The sequence below is a fragment of the Ursus maritimus genome, unplaced genomic scaffold (assembly GCF_017311325.1).
Source record: "Ursus maritimus isolate PB19 unplaced genomic scaffold, ASM1731132v1 scaffold_3, whole genome shotgun sequence".
Taxonomy (NCBI): domain Eukaryota; kingdom Metazoa; phylum Chordata; class Mammalia; order Carnivora; family Ursidae; genus Ursus; species Ursus maritimus.
Genome location: NW_024425563.1, coordinates 49,800,390 through 49,818,382, shown reverse-complemented (window position 1 = coordinate 49,818,382; position 17,993 = coordinate 49,800,390). Strand labels below are relative to the sequence as shown.

The window sequence follows — 17,993 nt, the reverse complement described above, 5'->3', positions numbered from 1 at the left end:
GAATACTTCCTCTCTGTGTACTTAGTTTAGTTACTACTCTTTTTGATGTTTAAATTGGCCCAAGTTTAGCTTGCAGGAATATTCAGTTTGTCTTCTGAGTTTTTTTAACTTAACCCCAATAATCTTTTTTTTTTTTTTTTTTTTTAAAGATTTTATTTATTTATTCGACAGAGATAGAGACAGCCAGCGAGAGAGGGAACACAAGCAGGGGGAGTGGGAGAGGAAGAAGCAGGCTCATAGCGGAGGAGCCTGATGTGGGGCTCGATCCCAGAACGCCGGGATCACGCCCTGAGCCGAAGGCAGACGCTTAACCGCTGTGCCACCCAGGCGCCCCTAACCCCAATAATCTTTGATGACTCTTTTCTTCCTAGCTAGATAAGCTGTTCCAGGATTTCTTACATATTTCTTGGACCAGACCTGGAACCAGCCATCCAAAAAACCTGGTTCCTTTTGGTGGGAAATGGTATTTAGAGACAATATAGGTGCTAAAGTTGTGTTCTCAACTTAGTTGCTCATTGTTTCCAGGCTTTTCAGTGGCCAGATATAGGAAATAAATTTTTCTTTTTTAGAAAACACACATCATTTGTTCAGTTTGATAATTCCAGTTTAAACTTTCCATTATTTTACTTAACTTCTTTGACTCTATATTTGTCTTTTTTCTTATGGTGAAAATCTTGGTTCCTGATGACATTAATATAATTTCTTACTTTACGTATATAAACTAAGAACCCACTCTATATATAATTTCTGAGTAACAGTATCTATATTGATGTCAACAGTATGATTATTGAAAACTTTTAAGTTTCAGGCTTTTAAAAAATTGTTCCTAAGATATATCCCACTGGGTATTATTTTATTTTAAAGTTACTGAAATAACTCCTTTCTACGTGGTTAAACCATCAACTTGAAACACAGGTTTGTTTCATTTTGCTTTCGATTTTTAGGTATTGTTCTTGTTTTTATTCGAATTTAATTTTGTTGTATAATTCTATACATTGCATAGTTCTAAAGTAAATCTTAACAGAAAATCTGGTTTTTCTCTGACCTTTCCACTCCCACCTACATAGGTCATCATTTTCATGATATTTTTTAATATACGCAAGTATGTATGTGTATCCTCCCTTCTTCATTTCTTACATAAAAAGTAGCCTATTATATTCAGTAGTCTGCCTGCATTTTTCACTTACCAATATATTTAGAGATTCTCTATGGCCATATATGGAGATTCTTTATTCTTTTTTTCCATCTGTATGGTGTACTCCACTATTGTTACAGGATGGTCATTGTCAAAAAAAATTTTTTTTTCTTAAATGAAGCAGATTGCTAATGACTGTAATAGGTAAGAATTGTTTTCAAGTTGAAGTGAGGCTGTTTGCACATCTATCACAAAAGATATTTTAGTTGTTTCAAACTGACTTAGAGATGTCAGTGAAAATATTAACTGAAATGTGTTAGTGTCCCTCAGGCCTATTTGGAACTCTTTTCTCTTTCTACACTTCTGTGTTTTCACCAAATTCATTATCTTATATACCACTGTTACACTGATTATTCCTAGTTCGTGAATAGGTAACCCAGAATTCAGAGCTCCGACTTGCATAACCCATCGCTACTTAGCTTACATCTGCACTTGGATGTCTCCCAAGACATCTTAAACTTGACATGAACAAAGTAGAATATTGTGTTCTCCACCCTCAAAAAATTGTGCTCTCCCTACTCCCACTCCCCAACTCTGCATTTTCTACAGCTTCTTCTTTCTACATTTTGATTCAACCGTTCATTCATTCATTCATTCATTCATCACTTTTCACATTCAACCCATCAGCCAGTCTTGATGATTTTATCACCAAAATATATTTCCAGTGTGCCATTATTTCCATCTCCTCTTTTTCCATCACAAGCCGGCAGTGTCTTTCTATTGCATATGAGTTCTCCACAACCTAGCTCATACTCATCTCAAGGTATTATCTCTGCCCTCAGTCCCTCTATCCATCCTGGTCTTTCAGTATCTTAAACACATCAAGGTCATTTCCCTCCCGGATTTTGAATTGCTGTTTCCTCTGCCTCGAATGCTTCCCCCCCCCCCATTATAGTTCTCAGTGTAAATGTCATTTAATACTCAGTATCTTTGTAATCACTCTATCTAAAATAGAATTCTCAAAGTTCTTTGTTCTGGTTGGTTTCTTTTATAGTACTCATTACAACTTGGAAGCTTTTGTATTTATTTGCCCTTAGTCTGTCTCTTCCTCTGGAGGGTAGGAACGCACTCCGTCTGTCTTATTCATTGTTATATCCACAGATGATGAAACATAGTAGACACTTTAATAGGAATCAATAAATATTTGAAGAACATGTAGAAATACTGTGAAATTTCAAAACAGTTGCAATTTAATGAAAAGCTTTATTTGCTCATGCAGAACTATTACTTAGTCATTCCCTACATCATTCCAAAATGACTAGAAATATTATACAAGATATAAACAATGCTAGCTAAAGAAATAAATATGTGTGTGTGTGTGTGTGTTGTTGGGGGTAGGGAGCATGTAGTTAGTCTTCAAAATACATTTCTAATATTCTCTTTCCTAGAGATAAGCAGCAGATTTGGCTTTGAGCTTAATAGGCACTGCAAAATGGTTTCCATGATCTCAGAGCCCATAAGATAAAAATCTTTTGAGCTCTTGCCACAGTCTTTCTGTGCCGCCATAATAGTACACATGAATGTCTTGGCAGATGCTCTCAAGAGCATTTACACTCCTGAAAGGAGAGGCAAATGCCAGGTTCCATGCTCCAAAGTCATTAACCAGTTTCTAACTGTGATGATGAAGCACAGTTACATTGGCGAATTTGAAATCATTGATGATCCCAGAGCTGGGAAAATTGTTGTGAACCTCATAAGCAGGTTAAACAAGTGTGGAGTGTTCAGCCCAGATTTGATATACAACTCAAAGATCTAAAAAATGGCAGAATAATCTGCTCCTCTCCCACCAGTTTGGTTTCATTGTACTGACAACCTCAGCTGGCATCATGGACCATGAAGAAGCAAGACAAAAACACACAGAAGGGAACATCCTGGGATTCTTTTTCTAGGGATGTAATCCATACATGCAAATTTAAAAAAAAAATCGTTTGAAAAGAATGATATAGTTGGGCTGGAAACCTGCAATAATTCTTTTATTACCTTAGATTTCACCTTGAGATTATTGTCAGCAGTTGTTTAATTAGGAATCTTATCCTAAGATCAATGAAAACAGAAGATAGAGAATACTTATAAAGCAAACATGATCACTGCTGGAAAGACTAGAATATGAACAGGTGGTAATGTCTGTTTTAACACTATATAGATTAGATTTTGAGCATTAATATCAGAATCAACATAAAAGTCCCAATGTGCTTATTTCTTATGTTCACTTTGAATCGGTGTTTGAGCAAGGAAATACACATTATGATAGAAACATTTCCTTTTAATACTCTTTGACAGGACTCTGACTTGAAGAAAACAGTGGACGAAAGTGCACGGATTCAAAGAGCATACAACCACTATTTTGATTTGATCATCATAAACGACAATCTAGACAAAGCCTTTGAGAAACTACAAACTGCCATAGAGAAGCTGAGAATGGAGCCACAGTGGGTCCCAATCAGCTGGGTTTACTGATGATTCAATAAGGTTCATAATGGAAATAAAACTTTTTAAAAGTGACTGCAACAAATAAGCCTTCTACTGAGAAAATACATGCACAGATAGAAGATATCTGCCAAGTTCAGGCATTTTTATTGTGTAGATTGAAATACCAGTACACTATTCTGAATTTTTATATAAAATGTGGTTGGGAAGGTGTACTAATATATAATTTATCTTAATTTTTCTAACTTTTTATGGATAATCTTTCTATTCATACCACATAAAGAAATGCGTTGAAGCATTTTGTATATGTTTTGATTTAGTACCCTTGCCTTTTTCATCAAAGGAATTTTCAAATCCTTCATTCTCACATTGGTCTCCCATTTTCACTGTGATAATGAATACTTGAAATAGTTTTGTAAAGCTGTCCTTTAGTTCAGTATTTAACGAGTGAAGGATCAGTTACTCTTTATTAGGAGAAAATAATAAGTTATTGGCCTTCTTTCCTAATATAAGTTCTTATAGAAGCAGAACTGTAATGTCCATACGTTCCAAGTCTGACATCAGAAGTCCGCTCAACACTACATGGTTTCATTATTTCAGAGATAGATGGCTATCCATTATAAATTAAGCAGATACATTGGGGTTTTTTTCCCTTCATTTCCATCTTGAGGGAAAAAGTGAAGAGCAGTACTTTGCACTCTCATTTGTTGACATGACAGGCTGATGCTAAGTGAATGTGTACACAGCAAGCAAGGCCGTGCAGGCTAAGAGGGTGCCTTATCCTGTAACACATAACACAGCAAAATGACACAAAAAGTTGATTTTCACATGTAGAAATTTGACAAAAATGAACCTGCTTTCGACAGTTTTTTATTAGGATATGGTCAGCAAATGTATCATGCCTTTGCAAATTTCTGTGATGCTTTAAAATGCCTCTAAGTTTGCAAGTGGGGGATTTTGTGAACAATCAGCGTGCTTTTTGAAGTGTGATGTAATTGTTAGAATATATGTTAAATCTGTTGTGTTGAGAACCAAGTCCATTGGACAACTTATGAGATTTGGAAATAACTGTCAGCTGTCTTATCTATTATATATAAAATATACATTATATAATATGTACATTGTATGTATTATATAATATATATTAAGGTTTTATATATTTTTTTACATTTCTGTTAGGAAATGCACTTTTTTGTTTAATAAGTAGGAAAACAGCTCTCTTTTAGATGCGTTAACATGTTCAGATTTTTAAAATTCATCTCAGTTAATATCTTCCTTTAGGATTCTTGGATGGTATAAATTCTTCCTCAAACATATTCAGAGATGTAGCTCATCATGAAGCTAAGTCAGCCATGTTTTATATTGCTGCCAGCTTCTCACAGGAACAGTATTCACACCTGTCGGGTTAGGTGCTTGTGGTCATCTTTGTCCATGGTAGGCATCAGGCACCTGGCTGTTGAACTTGTTTTCTCCTCAGCAAAGCTGTCACATGGAACGCCAGCCAGGAGGGCTTAGAGGGAAGAGAAAATACATGGCAATAAGCAGTTACGCACACATTGCTTTCAATCTTCTTCACAATGAAACAAAACATCCAAGTTGCTGTATTGTTAAGATTGGAAATGTATAGGTATTTTTTTTTATTCTAGAGTTTCATATCCAGAACACAAATTCATGTTCTTTGTCCTAAGATTGGGAATTAGTGGTAAAATGGATCATACCCTTTTAATAACTTTGGTAATTTTTAAACCACAAATATTTACATCAAATTCTCGGCTTCTCAAAGCAACCTGAATCAAAGCACAGTGTTGAGGTAAGGTCTTAAGATTTAGTGTTTCAACACACTTAATTTTAAGAGAAATATCATTTCCACGCTCTCAGGAAATGTGCTGTCTTCTGTGGTGTGCCTTCATGCTGCTGCACGGAGCCTCTTTGAACAGCTTTGGGATCATTGTAGCAGCACGAGAAGTTTATCCACAAAATATTTCAACTGTCTTGACATAATGGAGATGATTTTTACATCACATGTATTTTTAGCCTTATCATATGGTTTAAAATGCATATTATTTAGAAAATAGTCTATACTTAAAGGAATGATTTCTATTATAAATGGTATTCATGACTAACTAGTTAATATACACTAGATCCCCCATAATATAAATGAAATAATGCTGTCTAGTTTATTTCAGTCTAGATGCCAGAGCTGAAGAGAATAAATTCAGAAAATTTCACTGTATCTCAGTAGAGTCATTGAACTTGAACTGAAGTCCCATCTGAGTCTGCAGGACCCGGTAGAGCTCTACTGGAGCAAAGAGTCCCGGAGGCCTCAGGATTCGCCCAAGGTAGTGAGAGTATAGTTGTAATCAATGACATATGAACTTCTTTTGTGGGAAATATCTAAAATAATTAGCTTTACTGAAGAGAAAATGGTTTAAAGTGATGCTAAACAATTGGTAATAGTTAAAATACACATGCACGTGCAAACGTCTTTGGGAAACATGTGCCAATACATTAATGCACCTGAGGATTCTTTGTGGACAGAAAAGTGTCCACATTCAGCGTTCAGGGCATGACTGTTTATACAACTAAATATTATATTTATATACGTATTATTTTCAAATGTACAAACACCCGTAGAGGTGATGTTCCTGGATAAGTCATGTAACACTATAACTAGAGGAATATATGTGATGCACTACAAATAGAGTTTCACTTTTATTCCAGCCACAGCTTGATTATGCAGTCTTAATTTGTTCGATATTGGATATTATCAAATATCCAATACATCAGGACTTTTACTTTCGCCAATTCTTAACTATACAATTGCTGAACATAGCTTTGTAAAATAGAAATCCTATCATAAACCCAGTAGCCTGAACCCTAGAGTCTAGACTATAGTAAATTTACTTATAATAGCTTATCAGGACAAGTTTTCTTTAAAAGAGCAAATTGGTTATTAACACAAATTTAGAAAATAATGCAAATTAGCAATAAAATACAATAGTGTAGCATTATAGATTATGGCCAGATACTGCTTTGACCATACTATCCCAATGACAATAAAAGATGATCTTTGCTTTAAAAATTCATTAAATTGGTACTTATTGCTAGGCAAAACAGTAAGTGTCATAATCTGGTGATTGGAGTTGATTGTCAAGATGGATAGCCGTGGAGTTAGGTACAATTATTTTGAACTGATAAATATTGAACATTAAAGCTTTGAAAATTGGTCAAAATAGTGGTCTACTTAACATTGTACTTTTATGACTTCTGAAACAACACTCCATTCTCCAGAAATCACAGGCTAGGGAGCCAGTAATTTTGTAGTAATGAATCTTTATAATACGGAAAAAGAAATCCTGAACTTTTATGTACATATATAGGTCATTTTTTTAATGTCTGAGTCACCATATATATATATGTACAGCCATATGTATAATATGTAAAATTCTCCCAAAATACATGAATAATAAAACTAAATGTGTTCACCCATGTAACTATAGTGTTCTTAAATGTTTACTCCCAAATTCTTAGACATTCTGAAACTTTTTACACATTGTTTTATAAGGCTCTAGTTTTACCTTGTAAGGCTTGTAGTTTTACTAATCTCCTTTCCGAAAAATACGAAATTAAGCTCAGGAAATTATTATAATTTAATTTCCTTAAGCAAAAAGGACAGAGTTCTAGATGGCAGCCTCTTGGGAAATACTTATTTAAACTTTCAAATGAATTTGTGATATGGTTCAGGCTTAGAGATTATGGTAACTGCCCTCCTCTTGTTCCAATGAATTTGCTGTGAGAATTCATGTAATAGCATCTGTAATGTATTTTAAATTCTTGAGCAAAATTCAGCATTTTAAATAATGGGATTGTATATAGTACAAGTGAATATTCACAACCTTTTAAGAATACAGTCAACGAATAATTCAGCATCATCATTGTTTGAGTATACACTGTATATCTGAAGAAGATAATAATTCTGTAATTCCTTAAGGTAAGATTATTTTTAAATTACATTTTTGTTAGCTTCAAGTTTTATTCATTATTCTTTTTTTAATATGTTCCATAATTCATTATGTTACTTTTTGTGTTCCTGGAATGATTTAGTGCACAGAATCAAAAATGAGTCTTTAATACACTAAAAAGTGAAGGAATGATATCTCATTTCTAAGGTAAGAATTTTAAAGCATGGTTTGTACCACTTCTGCAGTACATTGCACTACTTTCTTTGAAATAATCTCTTTTTTTAAAAACAGAGATGGTGTACTTCTAGCTGAGATCCTAATTCTGATTCTGACCATGCAACCTTTGATAAAATTTATATTTCCCTTTGCTTTTAATAAAGTTAAATAAGGCTAGCTTAATATTTGTCATGACCTTAAATTACAAGAAGTAATTTGTAACTCTGATGTGATAAATGCTAGACTGGAAAAGCCTTCTTATTAGGCTACTTTATCTATTATATGTATTCACTTACATTAAGGTTGTTTTTCTTTTAGTTCTTTAAAGATGTATCTTTCAGAGGTAGCATAATGAATGGTACACACCATTCAAGAATCCTACCTTCAGTTTTAAAACAGCTCTGAGGAGGGTCTGTTCTGCTCTCTTGTAGCCTTAGTCAGGAGGTCCATTTTAGTTTAGAATCCCACTTTCAGTCCAAACCTTTAACCAATTCTTGTTGTTACTCACAGCAAATCAGATAAAATTTAAGCAATCCAGTACTCTGACATCCAAGACATTCTGATCTTTGGCCCTTAAAGCTACCCTACCTTAGTTCTCATGCCTGAAATTTATCACTGCAGGCCTATTGTTTAACCCTTAGTATCAAGTTTAAAAGGCATCTGGTTCTTTATAGGGAGAACTGTTGTTAGGTGCAATTAGTGGACCTTGAATCCAACATGAAGACATCTTAGTTGCGTTCTCTTTCTAATTGCTTCACAGCCATTGGCTAATAAGGCAGTGCAGTGGTAAATCTGACTTGCCTCCTCCACACACCAAAGTCAGCCAGAAGTGACAGTTCCTTCCCCCTTTTTTTTCCCTACCAATTTTTACTGTGTTCTAATTCCCAGCACAAACTGGATGAACACATCTACAAAGAACATAAATGCTGCTTCGTACTTAGGAGAGTAAATGACTCAGTGCTTGTAAACCTGTCTTGAGTCCCACTGAATAGGTACTGTTGCTTCCACAGAGCAGAAGCCAGAAGGTCTTATTTTAAAAGTTGGAACTAGAAGTCTTTGTTGCATGTCTGCAACAGCAGGCTGAGGGTAGAAACATACAAATATGACGGGCCATAGCTGAAGTTAGTCTTTCCTCATATCAGTCATGGTGGCCAGGGAGCTTAGAGGAAGTGGAAAAAAGCAGAGCATTCAAAACTCCTCAGCTGTAAATTACCACTGTTAAAGCAGAAGTCATCAGCAGTTAAAATATGTGGTCTTCCTCTTCCTCTGAAATAGGAGAGGCAAGCGGTAGTACAGCAACATTGCTTTGAAGACATAAAGCTTGTTCTGATAAACATGGTCCAAACGAGGAATGCCTTCACCTTTTCAGGTAGAACCAGATTTGAGGAATAGCTCATCTCCAACTGTAATTTAAGATAAATATTCCTTTTGGCCATGTGTCCTCTTTTAAAAACTGCGACTCCTGTTTCTCTGGTAACATTGATTTTTAAGGCAGTGGGATCTAGGGTTTTGGTGAAGAATGAGCACTAGGGTTCGGCAACAAGTGTAGTTGTCTGCATGTGGAGTTATTTTAGAGCCCATGGTGAGTATTTGATGTGAAAACCTTGCTTTGGGTTTTTTTTTCCACTTCAGTTTGGTATATCTTCATTAAATGCATGCTCTTTTTAACCTCTAGTCTTTGAAATAGTTGTAGAATTTTTTTTTTTTTAATGGAGGGCAAATGCTTGTTAGCAATCTAAAAATAAAAGCTGAACAAGCTGCTAAAGTTTCTGATGAAAAAGTTTAAAAACTAAAATTTGCTATTGCTTTCCAAGTAATTGTATTACTAGTTCCTGTATTAAAGAAACATTACTGCTTTCCTTGTATAAATAAAATTTTCCTGCAGTACAAATAAGTATTGATTTTTCAGAAACTGTCCCTATAAATTTTTCTTTTCACATATTTCCATATGCTGTCCAAAACAAAAATTATTGAAATGTTCAACATGTGAGATTGTATATTCCAAGTAAAATATTTTTGTATATATAAAAATAAATATTTAATATTGCAAAAATGTAGTGTTTCGTTTATAGGTAGAACTAAGGTTTAGAGATGATAAAATACAGAGGATATCAGATTAGCTTTGGTAATTTCTTTTAAATGCTAATGTTTGCAAAAAGCCTGTAATAACATTTAGTTTTTCCCACCAAAATAAATATATAAATTTTTCATCTGCTTCCGTTCTTTAACAAGGAAACCCTAACTATTGTTTCCTCTATCCCAGCCCAAGCCATTTGGTGGTTTTCAAAGGTGACGTACTCAAGGAAAAAATGGCAGAGACAGGGAAGATTAAAATATAGCATCAAGAAAAGGCCTCTCTATGCTTAGATGACATGAGATGCTAGGACGAGCTAGCCAAGTAGGAAAAGCCCTGGTGGGAAAGATGACACCTGCTGTGGCACAGCTCAGCCCTGAGGCCTGCAGTGGAAAAGGGAAGGTGGACCCACCAGACTGGCCAAGAAGTGGAGGCATGACTGTGGGTGAGTGTGGGAAGCCGGTGTCCAGAAAAGGTATTTTGCAACTCAAGCTAAGTTTCTGGGATTCCATGCTCTGTACTTCAGAAATTGCTAGTCTAGTATACTTCTCAAAGAATTTGGTTTTAGATTGCTCATTCTTGCATCTTAATACTGTCCATTTTCTCTCACTGCAGTAAAAAATTACCACAAACTTTGCTGCTTTAAACACAAACTCAGTTCTGTGGGTTGGAAAGCCAACACAGGTCTCACCTAACTGAAATTGAGACCCTGGCTCTCACCGCTGGAGAGAGAATCTGCTTCCAGGCTCCTGCAGGTTGTTGGCAGATTGCAGTTCCATGCTGTTGTAGAACTGAGGTCCCCGCTTCCTTCCTGGCTGTCACATGGACTGCACTCCTGTTCTTGAACTGACCTCCCTCTGTCTCAGAGCCAGCAACAGCAGTGAATCCTTCTTATGCCTCATCTTTCCTGCATTTTCTTTGGCCAAGTCTCTCACTGACCCTCTGCCTTCTAAGGGCCCTCCCAGATAATCCAGGATAATCTCTCTCTCAAAGTCTATCACCTGAAAAATACCTGTCAAGTCCCTTCTTGGCACATAAGGTAACATTATTAAATCATGGACACCTGAGGGACCCTGATAGGGCCACAGCACACTAGCTAATAGAAATGTTTCTTCCTGTATCCACTTGTGAAAGACAGTTGGTCATGGGAACATCTGAGTGAAGGTGGCTTTCCACTTCTGTTGTTCTGGGAAATTTTCTGTTTTCTAGGTGTCTGGTCTGCCAGAACTTGTTTACAAATGTCAATGTACATTTACAGTTAATAATCGTGTGTGGTGATGAGGATACCAGTTACTTAGAAGAGCCTTTTGGAGGCCCACTCAAGCATGCCCAGCCCTACGTTGCCCAGCACATCACAGTGGGGTGGGCTAAGGAGTGGCATTAACTGGAGCCCTGGGCAGCCTATGCTGTAGCAGCATAAGGCTACATCCTTTTCAATTGCAGATTTTTTTTTATAATTTTTTATTATGTTAGTCACCATACAGTACATCTCTGGTTTTTGATGTAAAGTTTGATGATTCATTAGTTGCGTATAACACCCAGTGCACCATGCAATACGTGCCCTCCTTAATACCCAGCACCAATCCCATTCCCCCATCCCCCTCCCCTCTGAAGCCCTCAGTGTTTCTCAGAGTCCATAGTCTCTCATGCTTCATTCCCCCTTCTGATTACCCCCCTTCCTTTCCCTACCGATCTTCCTAGTTCTTATATTCCATAGATGAGAGAAATCATATGATAATTGTCTTTCTCTGACTTATTTCACTTAGCATTATCTCCTCCAGTCCCATCCATGTTGCAGCAAATGTTGAGAAATCGTTCTTTCTGATAGCTGAGTAATATTCCATTGTATATATGGACCACATCTTCTTAATCCAGTCATCTGTTGAGGGCATCTCGGCTCCTTCCACGATTTAACTATTGTGGACAATGCTGCTGTGAACATTGGGGTGCATATGGCCCTTCTCTTCACTACGTCTGTATCTTTGGGGTAAATACCCAGTAGTCCATTGCAAATTTTTAAAACACAATCCAACAGGTTAACTGGCTGGTAATTGTGGAAACGACCAAATGCCTTAGTTGCCTGTTTGATGTAACCCAAACTTTCGGCATGTGCTGGGATGGCCTCTTTCTGCCTGAAGCTGATCTTTAGTTTTTGTTGCTTTGGCGGTTTTTAATTTAGAGGTTAAGATGTACAAAATTATAACAAGAATAGAAGGGTACCCCCCCAATCTTCTCCCCAAAGGAACCACTCTCCAGTTTTTTGTGGGCTCTTAAAGGAGCTTTCCACTGCATTGTGATACACGTGTAACTCTGTGTTTAAGTAGATTCTTCTTACAAAATCTGTTATCAATTTGTTGTTTATAAAACTTAGGCATGTATAGTGCCCCTGTTGTAGCACAACTATTTTCACTTTGGCAGATTCCTTTCCCGTTTGTTTTAAGGTGCTTTTTAGGTTGTTGCCACACAGCATGCTCTTTTTGTGTATCAGAAGTATTTGCATAAGATTTAGTCTCCTTTTAATTGAGGTGATGAAAGCATTAGTTTATTCCAAGAAATGAAGCAAATAGATGAGGTAAAAAAATGTAACACGTTTCAATAACTACTACTTCTATCCTCCCTGCTCCTAGAGTAAGACAAATTCTTAGCTACTTTTTGCTAAGGAAAAGTGGTTTCAGGCAATGGAATCAGAGGCACTAGAGAGACAGTCCAAGTTATTTATAGAAGAATTTCAAACAATTAAATACAAAATATACACAGTTCAGTTTTCCTTTGTTACAGTATGTATTAAGAATGCAAGGGAAATAGCATTGTTATAGACTTAGAATTGGTATGTTCATCAAAGCATGTCTATAGCTAGACCCCTAAGGAAGGGTGTCCTGCTACTAATTTTGTATAGCAGAACATATGTACTGTAATGGCATTTACAGTTCATTTGTCAGCACACCTAAAACAGAGTTCTATAAATTGTCTTCCTATAGCATTCACAATTTAAAGTGAATTTTTGGGTCTGTCAGACTCCTCTGTTTTTGTATAGCAGAAAGATAGATGGACCCATTTTTTTTCTGCAGAAAAAAGTCTGTACACTACCTGAGAATTCTCAACCCTCTTCTAGCTCTTCAGATGCTAGAATCTAACTTAGACACTGGGTCATTAGCACAGGCCTTTTATGAAAAACGGTAGCTACATTCAGTAGGATCTTAATGCTGAAAGATACCCAGCCTCAGCTGATGACATGTACCTGTAATTCACATATGATGTTATTGTGCTCTGCCTAAAGCACAGAGTCCATTCAGGCTTATGTAAAGAATGAGTGGGAAAATGTTAGGGTCCTTCTGGGTGACAACTTTCACGGATGACTGCAGTCTCTCCAGGTTCATGTTGACTGAGGCAAACAAATGCTGCACGATCATAAACCTTTCCATATCTTTCAGAGGAGCCAAGTTTGGGTTTTCAAGATCAGATACTCCATCATCAGAGAGAGCACAGAGCTGAAATGACACATTTAAGCAAATTCACTTAAAAATGTTACAGAAAATCAAATTATTGTTTTTTAAATACCCCAAATGGTGCAGAAAAACCCTTAAGATGTAACAAGGTCTGTTTCTCCCAAGCCAGGACCTTACACCTGATCTTTCCAATCTGCCTGGAGTTCTGAATGACTCTCCACTCTGAATTCTAACTTAACTTCAGGAGTTGAGAAAGTCTCATACACACAGTATGTATGGTTTGAATTTTCTTTTAATGATATTAGAATTTCTTAAATAGGTACCACAGTTTAGTTATGCTTTCTGCTTCAAGAACCTTTGCCCTTGCTATTCCTACCTGCAACCCTCTTCCTCCAGAGCCCCATGTAAACCTTTTCTTTTCATCTTTCATTGTCCGCCGCAATACCTCATTAGAAAGGCCTTTCCTACTCTTCCTTCTACCCCCATATCCCAGCCACTCTTAGTCTGTTTTCTAAAACCTAAGCTTTTTAGGAGACCAGGGCCCCGGTCTGTCATAGAACATAGACCCTCGATGTCTTGAATGAACGCTAGCTCTTCACAGAGGTCATTTCAGCTGCTGCTCTAGTTGCAAGTTGTCAGAACATTTGTGACACTTTTTTTTAATCTTTAGTTGACTGGATTTTTACCAGGCATTCAAAACCAGATGAGATTAATGAAGTAAACCTATAAAGTATGCATGAATTTTAACTGAATTGGAAGGGAATCCTAAAGATTTCCAGAAATGTCATGATAACCTTACTAAAAGCTTGCCCCAGTGTCCGAAGGGCAGCACTCATTTGACTGTAAAATAACTTGTGTGTCTATTATCAAAATAAAGCCTTACAAATCTACAGCATGTAGATTCAACAACTACCACTCACACAGTCTTACCACAGGCTTAACATCAGCCTTTGGCCAAGACCATAAACTATCAATTTTGCTTTACAAAGTGGTTCAGGCCTGCTCTTTGCAGAGGCACCACATCCCAGTAATTTAAGAATGAGCTCCACTGATGCAGGCTGCCCACAGCGGGCTCTGCTGGACAAGTGCTGAGCAGCACCCAGTTTCCGCCTCTGAACAGCTGCCAGCCCCACGTGCCCAGAGGCACTTCTAGGTATAAAAGATTACAGTCACCCAAAGGGTGGTGGGGCAAAATTAACAGTCTCTACTGACGATCCTATCTGATGCTATTCTTCTAAAAGGCTCTCAGAGTTACTCTGGCCACCAGAGGAGAGAAGACAGGAATGCAGGTAACATTTCTGTACACTGTTCTAAGTAAATCTCTGTAAGAAACTCGACACCCAAGTTCCTTCAGGAGGCAGGAGCCTCACTGTTAAGAGTTGTTGCAATATCTAGGGCAAATTATGTGAAGCTATCCAGGGAATTGATTAAAGAATCATCTTTTGTCTATGTTAAGCAGCGCCCAAAAAGCAGACCGGTGACTCTCGGGGTGGGTGGTTTTGTGCCAGTGTAGAATACCAGCCATCCTGGAACTCCAAATGTGTCCTCCTGGCTACTCTCAGACCAACAAAGCAGAACTTGGAAGCAGCACAAAGATCAAATCTAATACTGACGACAAGTAAGTGTGAGTTTGTTGGAGAGGGAATTAGGTAATGTGGTCTGGCGATATTTTGAGGATTTTGTAAATCTTACTAAGGGTAGCCTGGGAAGTGCCAAGCATTCAGTTACTTCAGCAGGGAGCTAGGGTATGAAAACAGAGCTACCGCCATGCTCATCGCTGCACACAATTAGGTAATGGGACTTACATCTCCATAACCCAACTACACCACCAGACTTTACCCTCAGCTGGCCCCAGAACATACATGCTGGCATGTTTTCAGTTTCAGTGGTCAAAGTGTAAGAACCCAGCATTCCTCTGGGTGGGTTCTAAACTGCTCCTTAGAATGATGCCTTGTTCAGATGTCTTGGCCATGCACACAAGTACCTAAGGCACTAAGCATGGTGTTCCAAGTTCCCACAGTAGATGGGTAACAAATTTCAGGATCTTGGTCAGGCACTTAATCTCAATACCTGCTTCCTAGAGCAGAGGTCTGAGCTTTGGTTTTTTGAGCCTACATAGCATATTGGTCTGGGCTCTTAGTAACTATCCAGACCTTAAAATAATCCAGCCAGGTATGCTCAGCTACCCTGCGCCATTTGAGTGGCTTCTGGACAGCCTCTCTATGGCTCCTATTAATGACCCAGTTTGTAATTTAAAAAGGAAAAGCTTAATCTTGACTCTCTAGGGCTAAGCTCGTCATTACCAAACTCTTGCTCTTGCCATGAAATTTCCTTAGGGCACAAAGCTAATGATCTGAGACAAAGCAGTCGTCTTGAACACCTCCTTGGTGAATTAGATGCAGAGCTGAATCAAACTGGTCTAGCCCTAGCACTGCCACTGCAAGTAACAGGATGTCGGGCTCCTTCCCTGCAATATCACAACTAAACCTTGGCCAAAATTCTCTCCAACCAACCAATGGGAAAAGCTTGAGATTTGGAATCTAATGACAAGGTTGGGTCCTCGTCCTGCAAACAAATTCTTTGTACAAATGCTTTTCCTACCTGTAGGGTAGGATGTGTGGTGTGATGTGGATGGTGTATAAAAAGTGGGGTTAATACTCCCCCAAACAGGTTAAACCTGTTTAACCTATATCAGAGGGCTGTTATAGATGAAAAACTCTAAAGGTGTTTTATGAGTTGTTAGGTACCCAACCCCCTTACCAAGTAACGAAGCATAGGGATAATCTGGAGTTTACAGCAAGCACCCAGCAGAGCCGCTGTATTATCTGGCATTTCTGCAAGAGACAAAAACCAGTCAATGTCCAAAAAACACAAACAAAAAAAATCCATGGGAACAGGCCAGCCCCTGAATTGTATCTAATTTATACTTTAGTGCTCTCTCAGCAGCTGGGCAGAGGACATGCTCAGTAATTACTGAATAAATGAGTGAATGGTGCTAAACAGGCAGCAAAGGCCTTTTAGAAAATAGATGTTGGAATAAGCTAACCAGCTCTGTGTTCACTAGAGGATAGTCCTTGACATTCAATTTGCCAATCAAGAACTGTACAGACTCAAGGAAAAGCAAATCATATTGAAAAGTAGAACCTACCTTTTCTCAGAGATGGCAATGAACGCAAAGAAGAAAGCCCCTGCCCCTCCCAAAATTAGAGCAAAGTCTGAAGGCCAAGAAAGCAGTGCTGAAACGCATCCACAGTCATCAAGAAAAAGAAAATCCACATGTCACCTACGGGTTGGTTTGTTTAAGATTTTATTCATTTGAGAGAGGAAGCACAAGCAGGAGGAGAGGAAAGGGAGCAGACTCCCCATCAAGCAGGGAGCCTGATGCAGGGTTCAATGCCAGGATCATGACCCAAGGTGAAGGCAGACACCCAACAGACTGAGTCACCCAGGCACCCCCACATGTCATCTACTTTTTGACAGCCCGAGACACTGTGTGTCTGAGAAAGCCCAAATATCCTCCAAGGAGTGCACCCCAGGAGAAACAAGCTTGACCACTCAGCCATCATCAAGTTCCCCAAGTCAGCCATGAAGAAAACAGAAGACAACACACTTGTGTTCACTGTGGATGTCAAGGCCAACAAGCACCAGAACAGACTGTGAAGAAGCTCTAGGACACTGACATGGCCAAGATCAACACCCTGATCACGCCCAATAGAAAGAAGGTGGCATATGTTCAGCTGGCTCCTGACTATGATACTTTGGATGTCGCCAACAAAACTGGGATCATCTAAGCTGAATCTAGCTGGCTAAATTTTTTCAGGAAAGAAAAAAAAAAGTAGAACGTAGAATTTGGTGACAAGGCTGCGTTTGAACTCTGCTATGTATTTGAGATGTATACCTCTGTGAGTGTGTTTCTTCATTTGGCCAACCATCATTTTGTTTTTGCAGATGTCAGAGAACAGGGTAAACTATGAAGGGTTCCACTTAGGCCATTAGTCATTTTGGGGAGCAAAATGCAATGTGGCCAGACAAAGGGGTGGCACTGCAGAGCCCCCCAGCCCACCACACCAGCTCAACACACGGGGCACCAGTGACAGAAGAAGTTGGTGGAGGGCTGCATCAGAAGATTCCTGCCAAGTCCCAGGGAAAGGAAATCCAAGTCAATGTTATTCAAAGTGGATTTTAAATACCAACCAGGATAAAATAGATGCAGTTTCTAAAAGAACCCAATCCCTCAGGATATAACCTTTGAACTGAAGAGGCAAAAGAGAGAAGAGAGTCACCTGCTGCATCATCTGGCCCAGGAGCCACTTAAGAACTCCCTCCACCTCCTGTATTATTTATAAACAGCACATCACTGAGGCTGATCCAGCAGAGTACAATGAAACACAGCTTATTCCCAAGAGAGGAAGGCTGCTAGGAGGATGGGACAGGCCCAGGGAATGATCCTGCTTGAGACCCCCCCCCCTCCCAAAATTGCATTTAAATATTGGGTGTGCATTTGCCCACAGAGAAGGTCCACAGTCAACAAATTATCAAGGAGGCCCTTCTGCCAAATCAGGAAGATGAAGCTGGTAAGTACAGGCCCCCTCGTGGAAGGATCACAGGACCTGGAAGGGCAATGACAAAGTCACCTAGGACATAAAGTCCTAGCTGAACCACTGTCGCACATC

At 38.4% G+C, this 17,993-nt stretch overlaps 2 protein-coding genes and 1 pseudogene across 4 annotated transcripts in view; 2 read left to right on the top strand and 1 right to left on the bottom strand.

The window, feature by feature from the left end:
- The window catches only part of PALS2 (protein associated with LIN7 2, MAGUK family member), a 109,263-nt gene extending 104,540 nt beyond the window's left edge, over positions 1–4,723 (top strand). For both annotated transcript variants that reach the window (XM_040644182.1, XM_040644184.1), the window contains exon 12: positions 3,476–4,723. In XM_040644182.1, coding sequence (XP_040500116.1) covers positions 3,476–3,652 — 177 coding nt within the window. In that variant the 3' untranslated portion in view covers positions 3,653–4,723. The remainder of the gene's footprint in view (positions 1–3,475) is intronic.
- LOC103658897 lies at positions 2,697–3,121 on the top strand (annotated as a pseudogene).
- A 189-nt stretch (positions 4,724–4,912) lies between the features above and the next one.
- The window catches only part of GSDME (gasdermin E), a 76,360-nt gene continuing 63,279 nt past the window's right edge, over positions 4,913–17,993 (bottom strand). Inside the window, exons 9-11 of one of the 2 annotated variants that reach the window (XM_040644186.1) lie at positions 16,081–16,154; positions 13,113–13,362; positions 4,913–5,132 (exon numbers count right to left, since the gene is read on the bottom strand). In XM_040644186.1, coding sequence (XP_040500120.1) covers positions 13,132–13,362; positions 16,081–16,154 — 305 coding nt within the window. In that variant the 3' untranslated portion in view covers positions 4,913–5,132; positions 13,113–13,131. Of the gene's footprint in view, positions 5,133–12,574; positions 13,363–16,080; positions 16,155–17,993 lie in introns of those variants that run through there. The other variant, XM_040644185.1, reaches the window with a different exon arrangement.